The sequence below is a fragment of the Neolamprologus brichardi genome, chromosome 18 (assembly GCF_056152115.1).
Source record: "Neolamprologus brichardi isolate AB-2024 chromosome 18, ASM5615211v1, whole genome shotgun sequence".
Lineage (NCBI taxonomy): Eukaryota > Metazoa > Chordata > Actinopteri > Cichliformes > Cichlidae > Neolamprologus > Neolamprologus brichardi.
In genome coordinates this window covers 31800381-31820546 of record NC_142121.1, presented here as the reverse complement: position 1 = coordinate 31820546, position 20166 = coordinate 31800381, and the positions used below count along the sequence as shown (strand labels likewise).

General features: G+C 40.1%; 1 protein-coding gene across 3 annotated transcripts in view; it reads left to right on the top strand.

Annotated features, from left to right (window-relative positions):
- Positions 1-20166, top strand: part of rnf220a (ring finger protein 220a) — a 168097-nt gene that overhangs the window by 121227 nt on the left and 26704 nt on the right. For all 3 annotated transcript variants that reach the window (XM_035912960.2, XM_006802741.2, XM_006802742.2), the window contains exons 3-6: positions 3006-3135; positions 11020-11071; positions 14888-14983; positions 18335-18377. In XM_035912960.2, coding sequence (XP_035768853.2) covers positions 3006-3135; positions 11020-11071; positions 14888-14983; positions 18335-18377 — 321 coding nt within the window. The remainder of the gene's footprint in view (positions 1-3005; positions 3136-11019; positions 11072-14887; positions 14984-18334; positions 18378-20166) is intronic.

The window sequence follows — 20166 nt, the reverse complement described above, 5'->3', positions numbered from 1 at the left end:
CACCCCACCCCCCATCCCTCCCAACCCTGCTTCTCCTCCTCTTCCTCCTTCGAGGGATTTTTCTGTCCGTTCGGCTTTCCCCATCGCTCACTTCCCTCGGGGAGCACTTGACAGGGAGAGGGGAAAAATAAGAGGAAGGGAAAAGAGAAAGTACATGGGAAGTAAAAATGACAGGAAAGGAGGAAAGACCACAACAGCAAACAAGTTTAAAAAAAGAAAAGAAAGAGATGAAGAGTGAAAGTTTTGACAAGACTTTTAGGGCAAATAAACAATGCATGGCATTACATTTGGATTAATTGGGGGCCCGTTTTGGACTGAAAGATGTTTCATTTGCTAATTTTGCAAGTTTTATGTGACAATTTTCATATGGAGACACACTTGTTGCTGATATATTTAATATTTTTTAGCTTTAAAAAAAATCTGCCTTTTAAAAAAATGCAAAGTTTCCCTTCAGTGTTTGATTGAATGCTTTGTGTTGCAGGATTTATGAAATGATCTATTTATTTTCACATATTATGGCTGATTTTATATTTTGGTCTATGTTTAGTGCTGCTTTTATGTTTTTGGTGACAGCAGTTCCCATCTCTGTTGGATGTAAAAGCTGTTAGCTGTATTTATTCCATCACATCAGAGAAAGTCAAATTTGCATGTCTTAGGAATATGTTTTGTCTTAATGTGCTGGTTCATATTTTCTGTAAAAAAAAGTTTGAATTCAAACCACTTCACACAACCCAATCATTCCTCCACTTTAGTATGTTTTCCTCTAATTCATTGTTGCTTTTTTGTTGTCGTAAATGTGCAGCTACATGTCTTTATCATCAGTCTGCCAGTACAAAAATAACCTCATTCACAGAGAATCTTTCAAACTTCAAAAGAAAATCACCTCTTATTGAAATGCACAAAGTAAACTTTCACCATGCAAAACAAGCGTTTACACTTTTTTTTTTGGACTCAACAATAATCAAGCATATGTTTGTGTGCGCGTCCGCGACCTCCAGGAGTGCGTTTGTCTGCAGAATAGAAAGCGGCCCCATCGGCTGCAGAGGGGGATTGGATCTGTTCTTTGTTTGCTGTGGCGGATGGCGGACGGCTTCAGCATGACTCAAATTATCTTGTCAAAGCAATAAAGGGGAGAGAGGAGGTGTGCAGGGGCTGAGAGGGGGGGTAAATAGGAGATGAAGAAACAAGGAGAGAAAGGGAAAAATCAGAAAGGAGAGGGGTAGTAAGGGAGAGAGAAAGGAAGAAATGAAAATAAAGAAGATGAAAAAGAAAGGAAGAAAGAAAAAACAAAGAAAGGATTGTAGGGAGAATCAGAATGCAAAAAAGAGAAGGAAACATGTAAAAAAGAGATAGAAAAAGAGAGAAAGAAGGTAATCGATTACCTATTTTTCAAAGTCACTTAACGTGTCCAGTGCTGTGGGCTGTGTTAAGCAGCAGTGCAGGAGAATGGGAGGCTAGTATGCATGCACACGCTCTGAGAAAAGAAGGGCAGCGGCAGAGGTGGGTTGTCGAGGGGGGGCGTTTGTGCGTGCTTTCCATTACTATGTATCATGAGTCCTTTTGCAGGAAACTGTGAGCAAGGATAAATGCCCCCCAAGGGCTGCATGTGTATGTATAGGAGTGTGTGTATGTAACGTTTGTGCATTAAAAAGAAAAGAAAAAAAAAAACGGTTCACTAAAGACAAGGCAGATAGGGAGTCCCCCCGTACCTGGTCCCCTTGTTGCCGTGGTGACAAGCGGTCTAAACGGGATGTCCTGGCTGAGGCGGGGCCGATTGTTTGCGGGCTAAAAAAAGAACTATTTGATTGGCTATCCAGGAAATCAGGAAGTGTCCTCCAACTCTAAGCACTGATATGATTTCAATAGGTGGTATTTTTAGCCAGGTTAGATAGACAAAGCACAAACACAAAAATGCATACGTTCCAACACGTACGCAGTGCTCGACACAATGACACACACACACACAGAGAAACAGGTGTGGCCCCACCCTATGCCCTGCTGATCAAGGACAATGAAGTGAGGTAGTGTTGGCAGACTCTATACAGCATTATCTCATCCATGGCAGACACTTCTTTAACTCCCCTTCTAACACCACCTCCCGCTTTGACCCCAGAGCAACATTACACAATGGATACTGTAGAACACTCTAGTCCGCTTTTGTACGCGTGTAATCCAGAAATGTATACTGTGATGCTTGCTGAAGATGCTGGCTCCTTAAACCCATTTTCTTGCTTTTACCCTAAAACTTCTGCTTCACTGCCACATGACAAAGTCTGTCAATACTATGCAAAGAGATTTATGTAGGGAATTTATGCAAGGTCACCACATGCTCTAGCATCTTGTCAATCACAATGTGGCCATGTCCTAAAGCATACCCTGCATGTTTTTACTGTATGGAAACATATTTTTATGAAGTGACCATTTTGACTTAAATAAGACTTGACGTGAGTGACTGAAACAATGATCTGCTTTAGCAGATGGCCGCCCCTCCCTGAGCCTGGTTCTGCCGGAGGTTTCTTCCTGTTAAAAGGGAGTTTTTCCTTCCCACTGTCGCCAAAGTGCTTGCTCATAGGGGGTCATATGATTGTTGGGCTTTTCTCTGTATCTATGAAGCGCCTTGAGGCGACTTTTGTTGTGATTGAATTGAATTGTATTGAATTAGGAAAATGCCAACTGAAGTTGTAGATGGAGTGAGTATTAGGGTCATTTTCTCACAGACTTCTTTGCGATAGGACCCATTTTTGCACTCATAGAAGTCGCCCCCTGCTGGCCATTGTAAAACTACATTTTTAAGGTACTTCCACACTAGCTTCATTTGTACTCGATGGGATTCTGCAGTAAAAAAACAACAGTAATAAAAAATAATATCTGAGGTGCATTCTGATACCATATAATTAAACACTCAACATGTAAGGTTTGTGCATGAAAAAAGAAATGGTTGGGTGCTTATATCTCTTATGCTGATATTCTTGTCTCTGTGTGTTTCTCTTCATTGGTGTCTCCAGGTAAAAAGAAGATGTCCCTGTATGACAGCCAGGCTCCAGTCTGTCCCATCTGCCAGGTGTTGCTCAGGCCTGGAGAGCTACAGGAACACATGGAGACAGAGATAGAGAGGCTAGCCACCATCTGCCTCAGGTAGGACTGAGCTCTCTCCTTAACAGAGTCAAATATTTATTATAAGCGTTACTTTAATGATCTGTAGGTATGTATATATGTCTTTATATACCCTGTTTTGGTCAGTCTCAATGAAAGTGTGCACGAACACGTTACACAAACATTATTAACATCTATATGTTTAAAGCTAAGTTTAACCCGGTGTCTTACAATAACGGACACGGTTGAATGAAGGTATAATGAATCCTGTAATCTTGAATTGGAAACATTGTCCTGGGTATGAAATAACAAATTGGGATGTCTCATAATTTCATTAAATTAAATAACATGAATCATATTACCAGGATATATCGGTTGATACAGAGTAATTTTGAAGGATTATTACCGCCTGTATTTCAACTCAGATTTTATGTCCAGCTCGCTGACCTATTTTTTTATTCTGAACAAAGATTTTGGTATCATAAATCTGCATAAAAGGCAGGAGCACGCTGTCAATGCAAAGCTAAGTGTTTCCTACAGGGATTAGGATTCAAACCCGTGACCTCAAGTTCACTTCTGCCCCCTTTCTTTCCCCTCACGGCAGTTGCACGAGCTGTTTTACGATGGACAAATCAACTCCGGGCCCTTGTAACGATGGAACACAACCATTAGGACCCATATTTCACCTTGACCACGCGTCGGGTTTTGTGTGTGCACCTACGTCTGTGGTTGTGACCCGGTGTCCACCTAAGCGGCCCAGTTTTATGATAGTACCCATTAACCTGAAGGAAAAGGGCAACAGATAGCGTCACCCCAAGTGGAAATCACACTTCATTTACCCACCGTTTACACTGTGCGCACCCCTCCTCTTGTCTCTCCCTGTCCAAACACTATACCACTTGTTTCTTCTCTTCCATTTATTTGCAATCATTTATTTATTTGATTTTTTTTTTATCTCTTCCTACAAATCTTGTTTTCCCCCTTTGCTTAATAAGCCTTTACTGGTCTTTTTTCTCACATCTCATCTATGTTTCATTAGTTATTTCTTCATGATCTTTTGATTTTTAAGTCAGTTCCAGTCATTTAAGACCAAAGCAATGGCCTAACTTCCTGAATAAGTCAATTTATATATTGACTTATTATAGCTATGAGCTTTCTATTTTAACCCAACAATACTACAGAGAAAACCCCAACAATCAAACAACCCCCGTTGAGTAAGCTGACAGCTGGAAGTAAAAACTGCCTTTTAACGGGAAGAAACCTCCAACAGAACCAGGCTCAGGGAGGGGCAGATGTATGGAGGGTAAGATGTATGGAAAATAGGACAGTGCAGGAGAAACCGATGGACAGAGATGGATTGCCTGCCAAAAAAAACGACTCAAACAAATAATAGAAAACAAAGAAAATGTAAATGTATAATTATGAAGAACATATATGTATGGAAAAGAATTTAGGAAATGATCAAACTGAGCATCAGCCAGGCATTATTGGACAAATAGCCAAATCTTGTTTTATTTTCCGAGCTATCAGCCACATCTCAAGGCTTTAATCCGTGGATAGAATTGGTTCATTGTCATCCAGAAAGCCAGGAGATGTGGCTGGGAGCTCTGGGGAAACGTGGGAGCCATGCATCATCTAATAATATGGCAAGGTGTCTGTGTGTGTTTTAATAATTAATAAAGGTTAGTAGTTTGTCCTTCCTTCTGGCAGTGTAGGATGCTAGCCCTGGGAAGCCTAGTTCCGATGTCCACTCTCTGTCTCTCTCACACACACATACACAGTTATTTAAGGAAATAGCATCATCCCGGCCTGAGAAGGGATGGTGGCTAATGTCACAGCTGGCTGATTTGCCTACTTGCCATTAGATCCATACGTACACCACAAAAAAAGGGAACAAGAAGAAGCAAGAACGGAGATGTTGAAGATATTTTGTAAAAAGCACTTCCTCTGTATCTGTGAGCGATCTAAAGAAATGTGAACAGGAGATAAAACCGAAAGGGTTGTGTGCATTATATCACAAAACTAACCCGCCAATTCTAAATGGCACACCCACCCACCGTGTCTCCTTCTCTCTGGCTCTCTGCATGGGAGCTGCCATTATTGGAAGTGACAGTGGGAATTTGGTCCAATTTGTGGTAAATGTGCCTTTAATGACGAGCAGCGCTTGCTGAATGAAAGAACTGTGGGTATGGAAACGAAGGTGTGTGTGTGTGTGTGTTTAAGAAGCATGTGTTTCTACTTGTTTTGCCCTTCTGTCCTAGTTGCTCTTGCTACATGTAAATGTGCAAGTGTTTGATTGCAACTGTCAGTCCGTGTCCTCTCTTCTGACTGCGAGCTCTGTCACTTGTTCATAGGACATGGCTTTTCATGTTTAGTCATCAAAATCACACACACACACACACACACACACACACACACACACACACACACACACAGAGTTTGGCAAATGGAAATCTATCATGCCCTGTACATGTCAGGTGGCTTGGGGCAGGCAAAGTAATCTACATACCCCATCGCCCCCCTCCTCACCTCTGCTCCTCTTCTTCTCCCTCCTCCTCTATAATCAATTTGCCTCCACTCAAGCCCCCACCTCTCCACCAGATGACACAAAAAGGCAAAAAGCAATCAGTATTTTGAGTTTAGTACCATCCCTACATTCTTCCAGTCTTCCCTCCATCTCCATCCACCAAGAAACGACTTATTCATCTTTAGTTGGTTCTCTCTCTTTGCCCCCTCTGGTTGGGAGTGGAGGTGTGAGGCCGTCACTACAATTCAGTAGCACTGTGTACGACCGATGCAGATTTAACCAGGATGGAGGTGAGTGGGCAGTTGTTAATTGAATTCCATCAAATTACTGTTCAAACCAAATTCAACAGGCACTGCTAGCACTAAAAATAGGATAAATATACAATCCTGTTGTTGATACTTATAGTCTGAGTAATGTGAAATACGCCACAGTAGTTGCGTAGTGAGATCAAGGGATACTTTAAACAATTACAGCAGTCTGAGATTGCATATCTGTAACACAGCTGGAAATCGCCACTATTGCATACACAAATTATTAAATCTCTGGAAGGATATCTGGATCTGAATAGTTTCATATATTGTGTTGAAAACTTGACAGTGATTTTCTTATCTCAAACTATGTATAAGTAAATAGTTAATTCCAAATTTTGCCTTGTTTCTTACAATCTGTCATTAAAAATAAATCCAGATTCAGATCTGGAGCACTTCCAAAGCTGAATATAATAATAATAATAATAATAATAATAATAATAATAATAATAATAATAATAATAATAATAATAATAATAATAATAATAATAATAATAATAATCTTTATTTTAATAGTAGTTTTTATAAAGCAGAGTTTATAAAGTGCTTTGGCAAGCAGGCAAAAGCAAAAGCAACCAGAAAGCCAAACATTAAAGTCACACCCAGCCCTGACGAGTAAAATTCTGCAAACAAATGTGCCAAGCAATTCGCATTACTCCTTTGGCAGAGTTACTTACTTACATGCAGAGCAATAAGATGACCTTCAAGTGTAAATTGACTGTGTTTACCAGGGTGCAAGGGACACAATAAGACACTTTTGAGTTGCTGTATGAACAGCATCGACAACAGCAATTTTTCTAGCTTTATCTCTAAAATATTGACTCAGGAAGGTGTAACAGCCTCCAGAGTTCTTGAAGTGTCCCCTTGATATTTGTCAAAAGAGCTTCAGCACAAGAAATGATTGCAAAATAAATAACAATAGTAACTTAAATATTAGTGTATGTAATGGTTATTATGTGTACCTTTGCATAACATAAAATTCACAAAGACAAACTGTCTACACAGAAATCAACTTTTTAGACTCTGTTAAAAATGGTGATGAACTAAAAATGTAATGATTAGAATGTTTTTAAAATTAATGGATCAAATTTCCACAGCTAGTTCTAGATTTGATACATAACCCTGTACATTTTATACATATCTTCCTACAATATTTAAATTTTTCTATACATATTCTGTACATTGTTACCTATATGCACAATTCGGCTGCTTATGTTTATAGGACCACCTTCTGTCTTCCTTTTATATTTAATTTTTTTCCTTGCTGTAAGAGCTCTGTAACACCGAAATTTCTCATCCGTGGGGCAATAAAGGTTTATTCTATTCTATTCTATTCCAGTTTTATTTTATTGTGGATGGTAAATGACAAAATGTTACTTTTGACCTGCAAATTTTAATATCCATCTGATACCAAGTCGGGCCTACGTTACCAATACCAATATATTTAACCATAAGTCAGCTTATGCAGGGAAGAACAGTGTGACTAGACTCATTAATTTGTCATTTCTGAACACGTTTTAATGACCACTAAATCACTTTTGTTTTAATTTCCACAATAATTTGTTAACAAAACAAAACACGCCTTTCAGCTTTTCATGCATTTTGAAACTGTCGTTTTTTTCTGTTTTTTTAAAGAACTGCAATGTAAATGTGCCTGTGTCTAAAGGACTTTGTGTTAGCATTTGTTGTTTTTTAAAATACATGGTTGAGTATATCATTTCATTTCCCCAAAAACCCTGAAAACTGATTTATCACCATTGTTTGGACTAAATATTAAACTTACAGGCTATAAACACAATATCAATCCTATCATGCTGGTATCAATCTGATACCAATACCAGCGTTTGTGTCGATACTATTGTGCTAGTATCGGTCAGCACTGATAATATTTATATATATTTGGATCAATCTACCTACCTCTACAAAAAGCTATAAAAACTATTTGTGTGAGGCACCGACATGCCCTTACCTCTCCTACACGGGCCTCATTAGCAACACATTTTAAATCGCATCTGTCATTCATCCTTGCCTCCTTTTTCCTACTTGCCTGGTGTGTTTGTTTCACTTTGCTTTGCTGCTCATTTCCTCACTCTTCTCCCCGCTTTCACATGGCAGCCAGCTGGAATTTCCAGCCCTATAACCCTCGCTATCAAAAATTCATAGAACTGGGCACGCAGATGTGTGCAAAGCGCTGAGAAGAAGCGGCAGCACACCAACTCTCCCATCACTCCCTCTCTTCCTTTCTCTAGTTTTCTGTCTCCTTTCATCTTTCCCTCGCACGATGTCTCTCTTTATGTTGCCCGCTCGTTCTCTCTCACCACATTTCTCTCACCTCACATTTCATCCCCCCCAGCTACCCCAACTCCTCTTTCATCTCTCTATCACCCCCTCTGTCACCGTGGCAATTTTCTCCCATCGTGGCAGGCATGCAACTGCTGTCCTCTCTCGCTCTCTTCCCCTCTCTCTGTCTCCCTCCTTCTCTTGTCGCTGTTTGACACTGTCAACAAGCAGGTAGAGTTGGCTGTTATTGTTGATGCCTCTGCAGAGGTTCCAGGTAATGAATAAAAGAGCGATAGAGGGAGAAGGAGAGAGAGATGACAGAGACAAAGATAGAAAAGGGGGTAAGGAAGGTGTGTGTTTGTGAGTGTGCCGGTGGTGGGGTGTTGGCAGATTCCCCTGCATTACACGGCAGCTTGACTGTGTCACCCATGTTTATTCTCTTTGTTGGCGGAGGTGTGGCCTGCTGTTCTGTGGTTACACACACAGTTGCAAAACAACATGCAGGTGCATATGCACATCCACAGGTAATGGCAGGTTTCTACATACAAATTCACCATCAACAGAGACATAGAATATATACATAAGCAAACACCCATCCTGCACACCGAGACACAGGCGTACTTTCTAGCTATGCAACGAAGTCATCTCAGAACAAAAAGAATCAGACATGAGTGAAAATAACAACTAATAACTAACTACTCACGAACCCTATTTCTTTTCTTGTGACATTGTATAGCACAAATGTTTCAAAGTAAATTTGAGTACATTTCAAGTTCAAATCCTTGCATTGTTGTATTTTAGTTTAAATATATACACTGCTAAAAAAACAACAACTAGGAAGACTCATCAGATCTCAATGAGAAAAAATCAGGATGGATATATCTATCTATACTGATATGGACTGGATAATGTGCCAGGAACCAAAGGATGACACATTATTTGATGGAGTTGGAAATGATCAACCTACAGAGAACGACACCCCAAAACTCTAAGAGAAAAACTGAGTTTGCTGAAATTTAATTTCAGCAACTCAAAGTGATATTCCTCGGTTTGTATGGCCTCCTTCATGCTTTTATACATGAATCACAACCTGTGAGGGTCTGACAGTGCTCATCCTGTTCCTGCTTGCATAAAGGAGCAGACACCAGCCCTGCTGATTAGTTAGGGAACTCAAGGATGCAAATGTTTCCAATCACAGAAGCCTCCCACGAAGAGCTCTGTTGAAGCATAGACTGTATGTAGAAGATGAAAATGGCCTCTGAGGCATCACCAATTGTTTAGCCGCATTCTGTTGCTAAAGCCTTAATCTGAGTGCCATTTTTGGTGTTCAATGTGATCTGGCTGAGAAACCAGGAGTAACTGCACAATTATCGACTAGAGGCTTGTCGATCACCTGATTGAATATGTTTTAGGACTTACATTTACAAAACATCACAACATAACGATGTATTCAGTGTGAACTGAAACTCCCAACTGAGGCCATAATCTCATCAGGAAAGAGCAAAAGAGCTGAAACACAGAAAGCAGGCTGAAACACACTTTTTTATGTGTGTCGGATCAATATAATTCAAGGAATCTTGTTTTAATTTGATTGAAAAATGAAAAAAAAGCCTGGTTTATGTGTAAACCACATAAACCAGGCTTTATGTGTAAAGTTAGCAGGGTTCCTCTTTAGATGCACTGACAGTGATACACCGAGTGCTGCTGTGCACAGAATCATTTTTTAGGATATATATAAAAAGAACTACACCCTGCTTCACATGTCCTTTATAGGAACAAATACTTCCATTGCACTTTGACACGTCCATCACCCTCCCCACTCCTTGCTTCCTCTGTGCAGCTCTGCATTATATTTCACCGCTCTTATATTGCCCTTGTCTTGCTCTTACTCCTCCTTGTGCATCACTTTGTAAATTCTTCACTTCAGATAAGTGACATATAAATAAGGCTTCTTATTCTTATTACCCACCCATCCATCCATTGAAAAAGGAAATCCCTTGTCTACCAGGGCATGCTGTCAGATTAGAGGTTGTGCTCAATTCAGTTTTAGGCTCCCTTCCCTTTGTGGTCTGCCACCGTCTGTTTGAATCTGTTCGTGTGTGTGTGTGTGTCCAAGAGGGTCTGGTGAGCTAACAGGGTCTCAAAGCAAACATGACAACCCTGTCTCGCTTCGTCAACGTCAGGCTTGTCGCGAGGATTTGTGAAGCTCGGAGAAATTTATCTCTGTGTTTGGGTGAAAGTCTGAGAGACAGAGGACGGCAGAGGCAGCAGATGGGCGAGAATGATGGGGAAGGTAGACAACCAGGCGGGGGAAGAAGAGAAGAAAAAGTGGGCAATAAAAAACAAAATGAGAAAAATCAATTGAGAGCAGAGGGGTCCGTAAATGTGACACGGGGGGGTGGGGGGGTCAAAATAAAATAATGTGTCTGTATTTGAAGAATAAAAGCATCTAAAAGGCACCTTTGTCCTTATAATATTTATTTGCTGACAAGTCAAACCACTGTTAATCATCTTATTGCCTGCTTCTGTGTATGAACATGATGAGAGAAAGCAGCCAAGTGAACTGAGTGCGCTGCTGCATTTATAAGTCATCATAAAGGTTCGATGAGAATAGAAGAGTGATGGATGAAAGTGAATGAAAACATTATCAACAGTCTGATAAACTGATTTGCAAGTGAGTCGCAGGTGAAATTCACAGATATTAGTTGTGTGTTAGTGTGTGCAGGGAGTCAGAACGTAACCAGAAACCGCTCAGGATCACAGTACGTCATGTGATCTCACTGATTTCCTTTTTCTCTTCTTTCTCTGCAGCAGTAAGAACCCGTCACCCAAGGATGGAGCGGCCACTCCAGGAACCCCCAAGGTGAGCCCACGCTCAGTGTTTAAAGCAACACTGTGTACTGTGTGTAGGAGATAATAAATTTTATTTAGATAGAAACATATACATATTCATGTAAGCTAAAAACAAGAGGAAGATGCAGGATTAGACAAGGTTAGATTTCAAAGTATTATACCCACTTTTCAGTCGTGCAGTGTACTTTCTTTACCATCCAGCTACCAGAGTTGTTACTCAGTTTCTGTTCCTCTCTGCTGCACTAAGGGGAAATCAGCTGGACTGTCTTACATCTTATACAAACCAGTGCCAGTCTCCCTTGTCTAACGGGCAGCAGGGCCAGGAAGCACTGTACTGTGATTGTTCCAATTAGAGAGACAGAGAGAGAATACAAGCAGAAAAAAAGACAGAAGAGATCAAACTGCAGGAAGACGAATTTATGATCCCATCAGGAAGCCTTTTCTTACTGTTTCTGTGTCTTCATCTGGCTGAGGCCTCTTTTAAAAGACTTCTGACATCTCGTATTGTCAAAAGACCCAACATAATACTCTGACTCTACTCACAACATGTGAGCGCTGTAATGACTATACAGTTCAGCTCAATTCAATTTTACTTAAATGGCACCATATCACAACAGTACCCTCAAGGTGCTTTATATTGTAAGGTAAAGATGCTACAATAATACAGGGAAAGTACCAGCAATCAGACGACTCCATCTGAGTAAGAACTTGGCGATAGTGAGAAGGAAAAACTCCGTTTTAACAGGAAGAACCCTCCAGCAGAAGCAGGCTCATGGAGGGGCTGCCATCTGCCATGTCTGTACCATATGTAGGAGAAGAAAAGGAAAGAAATTGTTTCTCATATCGGAGAAATCATCCAAACTGCCTGATTGTGGCACTGTGTTCATTGTTGTGGCTTGGCAGGGGTTACGCAGGTTTGCATTAAACAAATTATAGTGGATTACTGTATTCACCCTGTCCGTATAAGCCAGTGTCCAATGTACTGCTGAAATATTGGTTTCCAGACCTCTATAGCGTGAACTCTCCTATTAACAGGGTGTAAACAGTTTATAAAAGTAGGATATATTAATTCATCCTTCATCATTATTTTAACAGGCGTTTGGTGCTCTAGTAAATCATTTATGTCAGTCTGCGGTGTATTCTGAATCTGGGTTTCCTAAAGATCCCTAAAGTCATCAAGTTCCTTCATTATCTCCACATTTGCTTTAGCCGCTGACTAAATACCAGGTCAAAGTCTTATAGGCCACTGCAGGAAGATGTGCACTTGGATTGCAAAAGAATATACAATTCGGGTTATTCGCTTTCATTCCCTTACACCTTTGGGTGCTGACCCGGGCTTAGAGCAGTGCTCGCAGCACTGTGGGTGGGCTTGTACTTGAGAGAGGCAGACAATGCCGGGTTGAGGGGTGAGTGCTGGCCTTCTCTTCCAGCCGTGACTGCGCATCACACTGATGTTGTTTAGTATTCAGCTGCAGGCCATGGAGAATGGAGAAGGCCAGTCTGAAGCACACGGGCCTGTTGTTGTCGTTCCCAGCTTGGTATGCATCACCCAGCTGTGTTAAACCGGAGATTAACCCCGACACATCTACTCATGTGGTACTGTGCCCACTTGCTAAGCTAAAGTGAGGAGGAAATGTGAGATATGTGTCGGACCGGACATAAATATGTGAGCTGCCGCACCACCCAGTGTGCATTTGAGCAAATTTAAGTCCTTTTCCCAAACAAACCAATAAATATGTTATCATTTACACAATGCATGTTTCTGACATTCTAACATTTCCAGTGACTCACCTAACTGTAGCCTTAAGCACAACTTTTGTTAGGAACAGACCTTTTTTTCACGTGTTGATTTAATTGGTTGGTTTAAAAGACCAGATTTTCAGGGAGATCTTCATTCATAATTTCTGTATAGAATACCGTTAAATGTCATATTGTAATGATAAAACTTAAGCATATTCCCAGAAGGCCCTCAGGTAAATGATTCCTGACCTTTTAAAACCTGGATAAAAGGAGAAAAGACCACACACACACACACACAAGCATAAAAGCACCATGCATAATGTCCAATTTACTGTGGCAGCACTGGAGGTTGGTCATTTCTCACATATTATTATTAGATTACTGCTGTCAAGCACTTAAGCCTCTGCTCTGCCCCTTTCCACTTGATTAATAGGAGACGACTGTAAATACAAATATTTCATAGCTGCCTTGTAAAATAAGGCACAGGAACACATGAAAAAACAAGTACACACACACACAGAGCTATGACTCTGTCAGAGCTAAGCCTTGTAAAAAAGTGATATTGCTTTTTTTTCCCCCTTCTGCCATTCACTCTTTTCCACATCTTTCTTTTACCTTCCTGTTCCTCATTCCTCAGTGGAATTCCCTGGACTCTTTTTGCCGCAGAGTGGGTTAGAAGAGGATATTGTTTTATATGTGTGTGTCTATTCCAGGGAAAGAGAGAGCATGTGAGCAAAGTGTTGTGGGACAGATTTATGGACAGGCAGCATCCCGTAATGTCAGACAGTTAAACTCCTCCTTTTCGGATATTTACCCTTCCCTCGCCTTCCCCCCTTCTCCCAATCCTCTCTTTCCAATCTCTCATTCTTCCCTAACTCCTCTTAACGTCCCATAAACATTAACTCTAATCAGTGGAAGGGATTTTATAGACAAAGTCAGGCGGGTTACAGTCGTCATCAATGACATGTCGCTCTCAGCATTTGTGGCAATAACACTCTTGAAATTTTCCAAGGGTAAAGATTCACTCTGGCTTCTTTTCCTTTTCCTGTCTAACAGATGTGTTGCAATAGTGACATGAATTTCAGAATGTAATATGTTTTACTTTTGTTTATTTCATTCAATGGGTTCTACTTTGATTTCTTCCACAGTTTCACAGTCAGCAGTAGTAGTTTTGAACCAAGCACATTAAACTGAGTCAGGCTGTGCTACATCTGCACTTTATCTGCTTTCATAGAGACAAAAGCGTCTTTGCGTACCTGCTGATGCTTCAGGTCTTTTCAGGTCTCACACCTATAAAACTTCACCTCCTTCTTTTCTCCTACAAATTATTTCATTGCTTCTACTTTTAATTGACTTGAGTTTATACACTTGAACTGCTTTCTGTCACTGGAACTCACACTTTCAGCTCAATTTGTCAGCCACACTGAGTGCTTGAACCTCAGCTGAATATTCAGCTTAGTTCAGTGATTTCATTTTAACTGCTTCTGCTAATGAACTTCTTCCACTTTTTATATTCTGATTGTCATGTCAACTCCAATTTCAGAGTGTTGGCATAAATTGCCCAGAGCTCACAACCACTCAAATAAATTCACTTCACCCCAAACTAAGGTGCAGGTGGCGGCATGCTTGAGCAGTGGTTCTTAACCTTGTTGGAGGTACCGAACCCCACCAGTTTCATATGCGAATTCACTGAACCCCTCTTTAGTGAAAAATAAAATATGATTTTTTTCAAATTCAAGACGTAGATATGTTTTTTACTGGTGCACAAAATGAGCCGTGCATGTCACGGCGGAGGCTCTGCCCAAACCCCTGAGACCAAGTCACCGAACCCCTAGGGTTCGATCGAACCCAGGTTAAGAACCACTGTGCTTGAGTGTTAGCTCTACAACAGTGAAATTATATACTTTATATCCTGAGGTCTGAATTTATCGTGGAACAGCGTTACTCTTGTGTTTATCGATTATTCCCATGCAGCAGCTGTCAACCAAGGACAAGTTTGGCTCTCATGGTGCTTATGGTCCCAGAGGCAGTAACGTAGAAAGATCATCTGCATAGAAAAGACTTTTTTATTCCTCTGTCTTTCTAGTCCATGCTGCTGTCGGTGCACATCAAGCGTGAGGGAGAGTCTCCTGTGGTCTCGCCGCTGTCGTCAGAGGATGCCCACCACTCCGACAGATACCAGGTCACACACACATGGGCACACACACACACACACACACACAAACAAGGGCAGCTTGAGAGAGTCATCAGAGTTTTCTGATTGCTATTAATTTAGGATATTTTGGCTTTGTTCAAGTGTAATGCGTCCTGTCACACATATGAATGTGTGACATGTAGATGTGTTCATTACAGCTTATCAGCTCCATATCTTTGTACAGCATCAAGGCTGTAGGCTAATATATGGAGGGAATTAGTATCAAAATAGAGGTACATGACGTACGCGAAAAAAATGTTTCATTTCAGTTAGAAAGGAGTGTTTCTGTATAAACACAAATACCAAGCAATTTGAACACAAACTCTCTATATATATATTAAACTTTTTTTTCTTTGAAAAAATCTTTCTCAAAAACATTTCCTGTGTATGTCAAAAATATTTGTGACATTTATTTCATTATACAGATTAAAAGTGTGTGCAGATGGCTCATGTATTTGCTCCATACAGATCCACAAAGGTGTGCTACGTTCAAGCACTAGCCGAAAAATCGGGCATCTGGCAATTGTTGCATAATCTGTGATGATTTTGTTATGCGCAATTAAAAAGTAAATAGAAAGAATATCACAAACATTTTTAGACAATATTTTGCAAACGAAGCTTTATGAAAGCTTAAATGATCAGATCTTTGAGACTTAAAGTGTGACTATTTTTTTTCATGTATTTGATGATGTTAATAATTTTCCAAATTTATCAGCAACTGATCGGTATCAGCATTTATAAATGAAGAAAAGTAGTTGAGATTGCACCAGAGAGTTTGTCCACCAGAGAGTGAACCAGCTGACACGACAACCAGCTGATCCAAGCAGAGCCCAGGAGAGTGCGGATAAATACATAAATAAATAAATAAATAAACAACAATATATGAAACATGTTAGGCGATTCAGTTTCATGTTTTGTGTGTCTGAAAAAAATATCAGCTTTTATGGGAATATGGGATATTGGTACCGCTATCAGTCTTAAAATTCCTTTACTGGTCAGGATCTAATAGTTCATGTATGAGTGCCCAAAACTGCACAAAAAATATTTTTCATTTATATATAATGAGTTATTATGAGCATCGACTTCTATAGGACCCCTGGCCCAGTAGACTCTGTGATGACTGGTTAACAGTGCAGCTGACCCACTGTGACAATATACTGCTTAAAAAATACATAAATAAATAAATAAGGACGTTAGACCTGAATAAGACAACCCATCAGGGTTTGTGCCACCTCCACACTCTAATTCTATACTTTCACTGATGTTAGAATTAATTGTAGACAAAAAAAAGCAAACCACTTTCTCAGCATTTTTTTCTGTCTTTATTAACAATCCAGCAAATCAAGTGAATTTCTGTAACTATGACATATCACAGTACAGCTGAACATTATGGCAGATTTGGGTTTTTATGCCTCCTCAGCAGTTAAGTTGACTAACAGGCCAATCTGCTTAAATCTCAAATGTCACCATGACTGCTTTTATCTCTTAAATTCATCAAAGTTTGTTCGAGTAATTCCTCCAGCCATGATGTATCTCAGGGTTAAGTGGGCTTCCCCCCCGACACCATAAAATAAGAACTATTAAGTCCATGCAGACGTAACATCCATACGTTGAGGATGACACAGCTCATAAAGACCTTATAGCAATAAAGGAGATTTTCTCATTAAGTGAAACTGCTGAAATCACCTTATATTATACAAATGATTAAGTCAATGGTGACTCTTTTTAGCACCCGGAAAATAAAGCATAATGGCAGACTTTTCCACCTCCTCTCTGCCTGTCAGGTGGACTCACTCTGCCTCTCCGCTTCTTCTAAAAACCTGACCTATCTGCAGCATTGGCTGAGTGTATCATAATGATACGGTAGCAGAGGCGATGCGCCGCAAGTAGGCCTATAACTCAAGTGTTGCCGGGGAGGGGAGAGAAGCAGCGAGAAGAAGGTGAAGGCCTGGCTGCTTGATGACTCCCGCTGACAGAGTACGGGCTGTTAGTGAGGACTGAACCTCTGTCTGTTCACTGCTGTCCTGTCAAAGAGAGGGTATCCATAACTGCGAGTGCTTTAGTCAGCATACAGTTAAAGACATGCAGGCCATGTGGGTTTGAACCCCAGTAGACCTGAGCCAGACATTCTGCAGGAGACTGAAGTAGACTTGATAGAGAAATCATCACTTATTTAATTTCACAATGCTGTACTTTTATTGCTAAGACTATTATTTTTAATGGAGCAAGGAATTTACTAGAGGCAACATGACCCAGCTAGGACCTCAAAGTTTCAGGTTCACTCAGATAAATGTAAGATTTATCATTTTTCCCACTGATGGCAGTAACCGAGTTTATTCACTCAAGTGCCTTAAATACTTTTAGATGTTGCCTTCACATACAAAAGGGAGATACAGTTCCGTTATTTGAGTTTGCATGTTATAAAAATGTGTATATTATAAAAAAGAAATATCAAAATGTAAATATATTGAATATTTATATAATGATAAAAGTTCAATTACTTCTCAACCTTGTTTTTGTTTTTTGTTGGAAAGAAAGGGCTGTCTGCTTTGTGCTGAAGTAAACTCCAGCACACCTTGCAGTGACTCAAGTAATAAAACTGTTAACATCACCTGCCAATGCATCAGTATTAGCACTCTGATAATATAATAAATATCAAATATAGTGGACTGAGGCAGTCAGGAGACCAAGTTGTTACTTTTGACAATTTAATTACATTTGCTAACATTAAAGCCCCTAAGTTTTACCAACTCCAGACTTTAAAAACTCTCAAACACTATCTTCACACTTGTCTCACTCTTTTCTAGCAGCCTATATAAAGAAAAGCAGCTGCCTGTCCTTGGCCTGCATATAAATCACCAACTTTCTCAATGGGTGAGGCGTAATGAATCTCGTTGCTTCTCCCTAGCGGCCGAGATGCGAAACGACGGGTGACGTTTCCCGACTTCCGTTTCCAGCGCGGTCACATGATCAAAACAAGCCAACATGGCGTCGAACATGAGCGCTATTTGCCGAAACGGGCGCCACTTTCAATCCTTTTCCATCCGTGTGAATATGTAGACAGAGCGCTTAGTTTGCACTGATGTTCGGTGTGTGGAGGCTCCGTGTGGCACCTCGCAGACAGAGTTTTAGCCGCTGTACACGGAGCTAGCAGAAAGCTAGCAGACATGGAGGAAGTGGAAAACAAGAGAGAAGTACGTAGGATTGTTTACAGTGCTCTCAGCATCCAAAGCAATCCCATTATAAGCAGTTATATTAGTGCTTGTAAGCATATTATAATGTTTCCTCATCATCTAATGAATGTTTGCTCTGTCTTTTTTTTCCCCTCTCTGCTTGCAGACATTTTTACGAGTTCGGGCAAACAGGCAAACGAGATTGAATGGTATGTACACAACTCTTTAGTGATTTAATATCCCTAACTATATATATGATATAACCCTGGATTGATATACTTGACGTGAATGCCCTTATTGAGACTTAATTACAGTGCTGGGACTTCTTATTGGTCCTGAGCAATCATACTGATTTACGTGGATGTTATTGATGAGCGTCAAATAAAGTAAAAATTGATCTCATAGCTGTAAAGTCACACAGCTAAATAAAAAGTTAATACAGAAGTGAGTGATGAAATGAAAATGAAAGTAAGTGATCATAAATAAATGATGACGTGTGTTACTGTAGCAGTGTAACATCAGAAGAGCTGTTCTCTGCTGTGCTGTGTGATATCATCAATTACCTGTTGTTTAATCACTTATGGCAGGTGTGTTCTTTCATTTAAAGGAACTTGTGATATTTTTGTGTATTTTAATTGGCTCTCAAGTTTTTTTCTTTGACTGCCAAGACTAGAGGTGTTCCAGAAGGGGCATCCGGGGATTTTACTGGGATGCTTTTTGCAATTTTCCGGAATTTTCTGTGGGCTCTTTGTGTTAAACGTGTCCACTCGGTGTCTTGATAAATGTACTACAGAATGCCTTCTTTCTTTTAATATGCCAAATGCATCTTGTCCCTATGGGAGAAGCTCTTTTCAGCTCTTAAAAGCTCACTTTGGGCTTTTTATGTTTACCGCTACATTCCCAGAAGGCTGTTAAATGCAACTTAATGCTGCTCTGAGGGAATTTTATGGAATTCTCAAAGACGAAAAAAAGTCATTTCAAAGATTTTTTTTCAAAGCTTGCAACCGGTGCTTTCTGAGCCATGTAACTGGTTACATATGTCCTTAATCTGTTTGCAAATCACAAGTTAAATATATATACATTGTTTAAAATAAAATGCATTACATCATCACTAAAATACTGTTCCACTGAGCAGTGATTCTGGTTTTATAAAACTGATTATCTTTTTGGGTCAGCCATTAAAATTTAAGCACATTAGTATACTAATAAATATATTAGTGGGAAATTTCAGGCACATTATTTGGTCTGGGATCATCAAGGTCACTGAATATTCGTGCTAGCACCGTTGATGGTTGCTGAGGGACTGTGTGATAAGCTGGCTTTGATGGTTGGTTTGTTAGCACTTAGAAAGTAACTTAGCTTTTACCAACAACTGTTGTTTTCATTCTAGGTAAACATATATATATATATATATATATAAAATATATATATATATATAAAATATACTTGGAACATATTTTAACAACATGGAGGGTATCTGTTGATATACAGTCTCTGGCCACTTTATTAGGCACACCTTCCTTGTAGCAGGTTGGCCCTCTTTTGTGTTAGTCTTTAGCTCTATGCCTTAATTCTTTGCAGAATAGATTCAGAAAGGCACTGGAAACATTCTAGTACTAAGGGGGTCAAAGTCTGGCCACTGTCCTCGGATCTCTGGCATCAATAAAGAATTTTCACCCAGAGAAGTTCCGCTGACTAAATATTTACTCGTTTTCAGACTGTTTTCTTAACAGAATGGTTTCCGTATGGTTGGAAATGCCCAGCAGATTAGTTCAGTTTTAGATCAATCAGTTCAGTTTCTGAAATGATCACAGCAGCCCTGCCATGTTCAAAATCACTTAAATCACCTTTCTTCCTCATCCTGATACTCAGTTTGAACTTAGCGGATCGGTTCGACCAGGTCAACATGCCTAAATGCATTGAGTTGGTGCCACGTGACTGGCCAATATATATAGTTGCGTTAACAAGCAGATGAACAGGTGTACCTAACACAGTGGC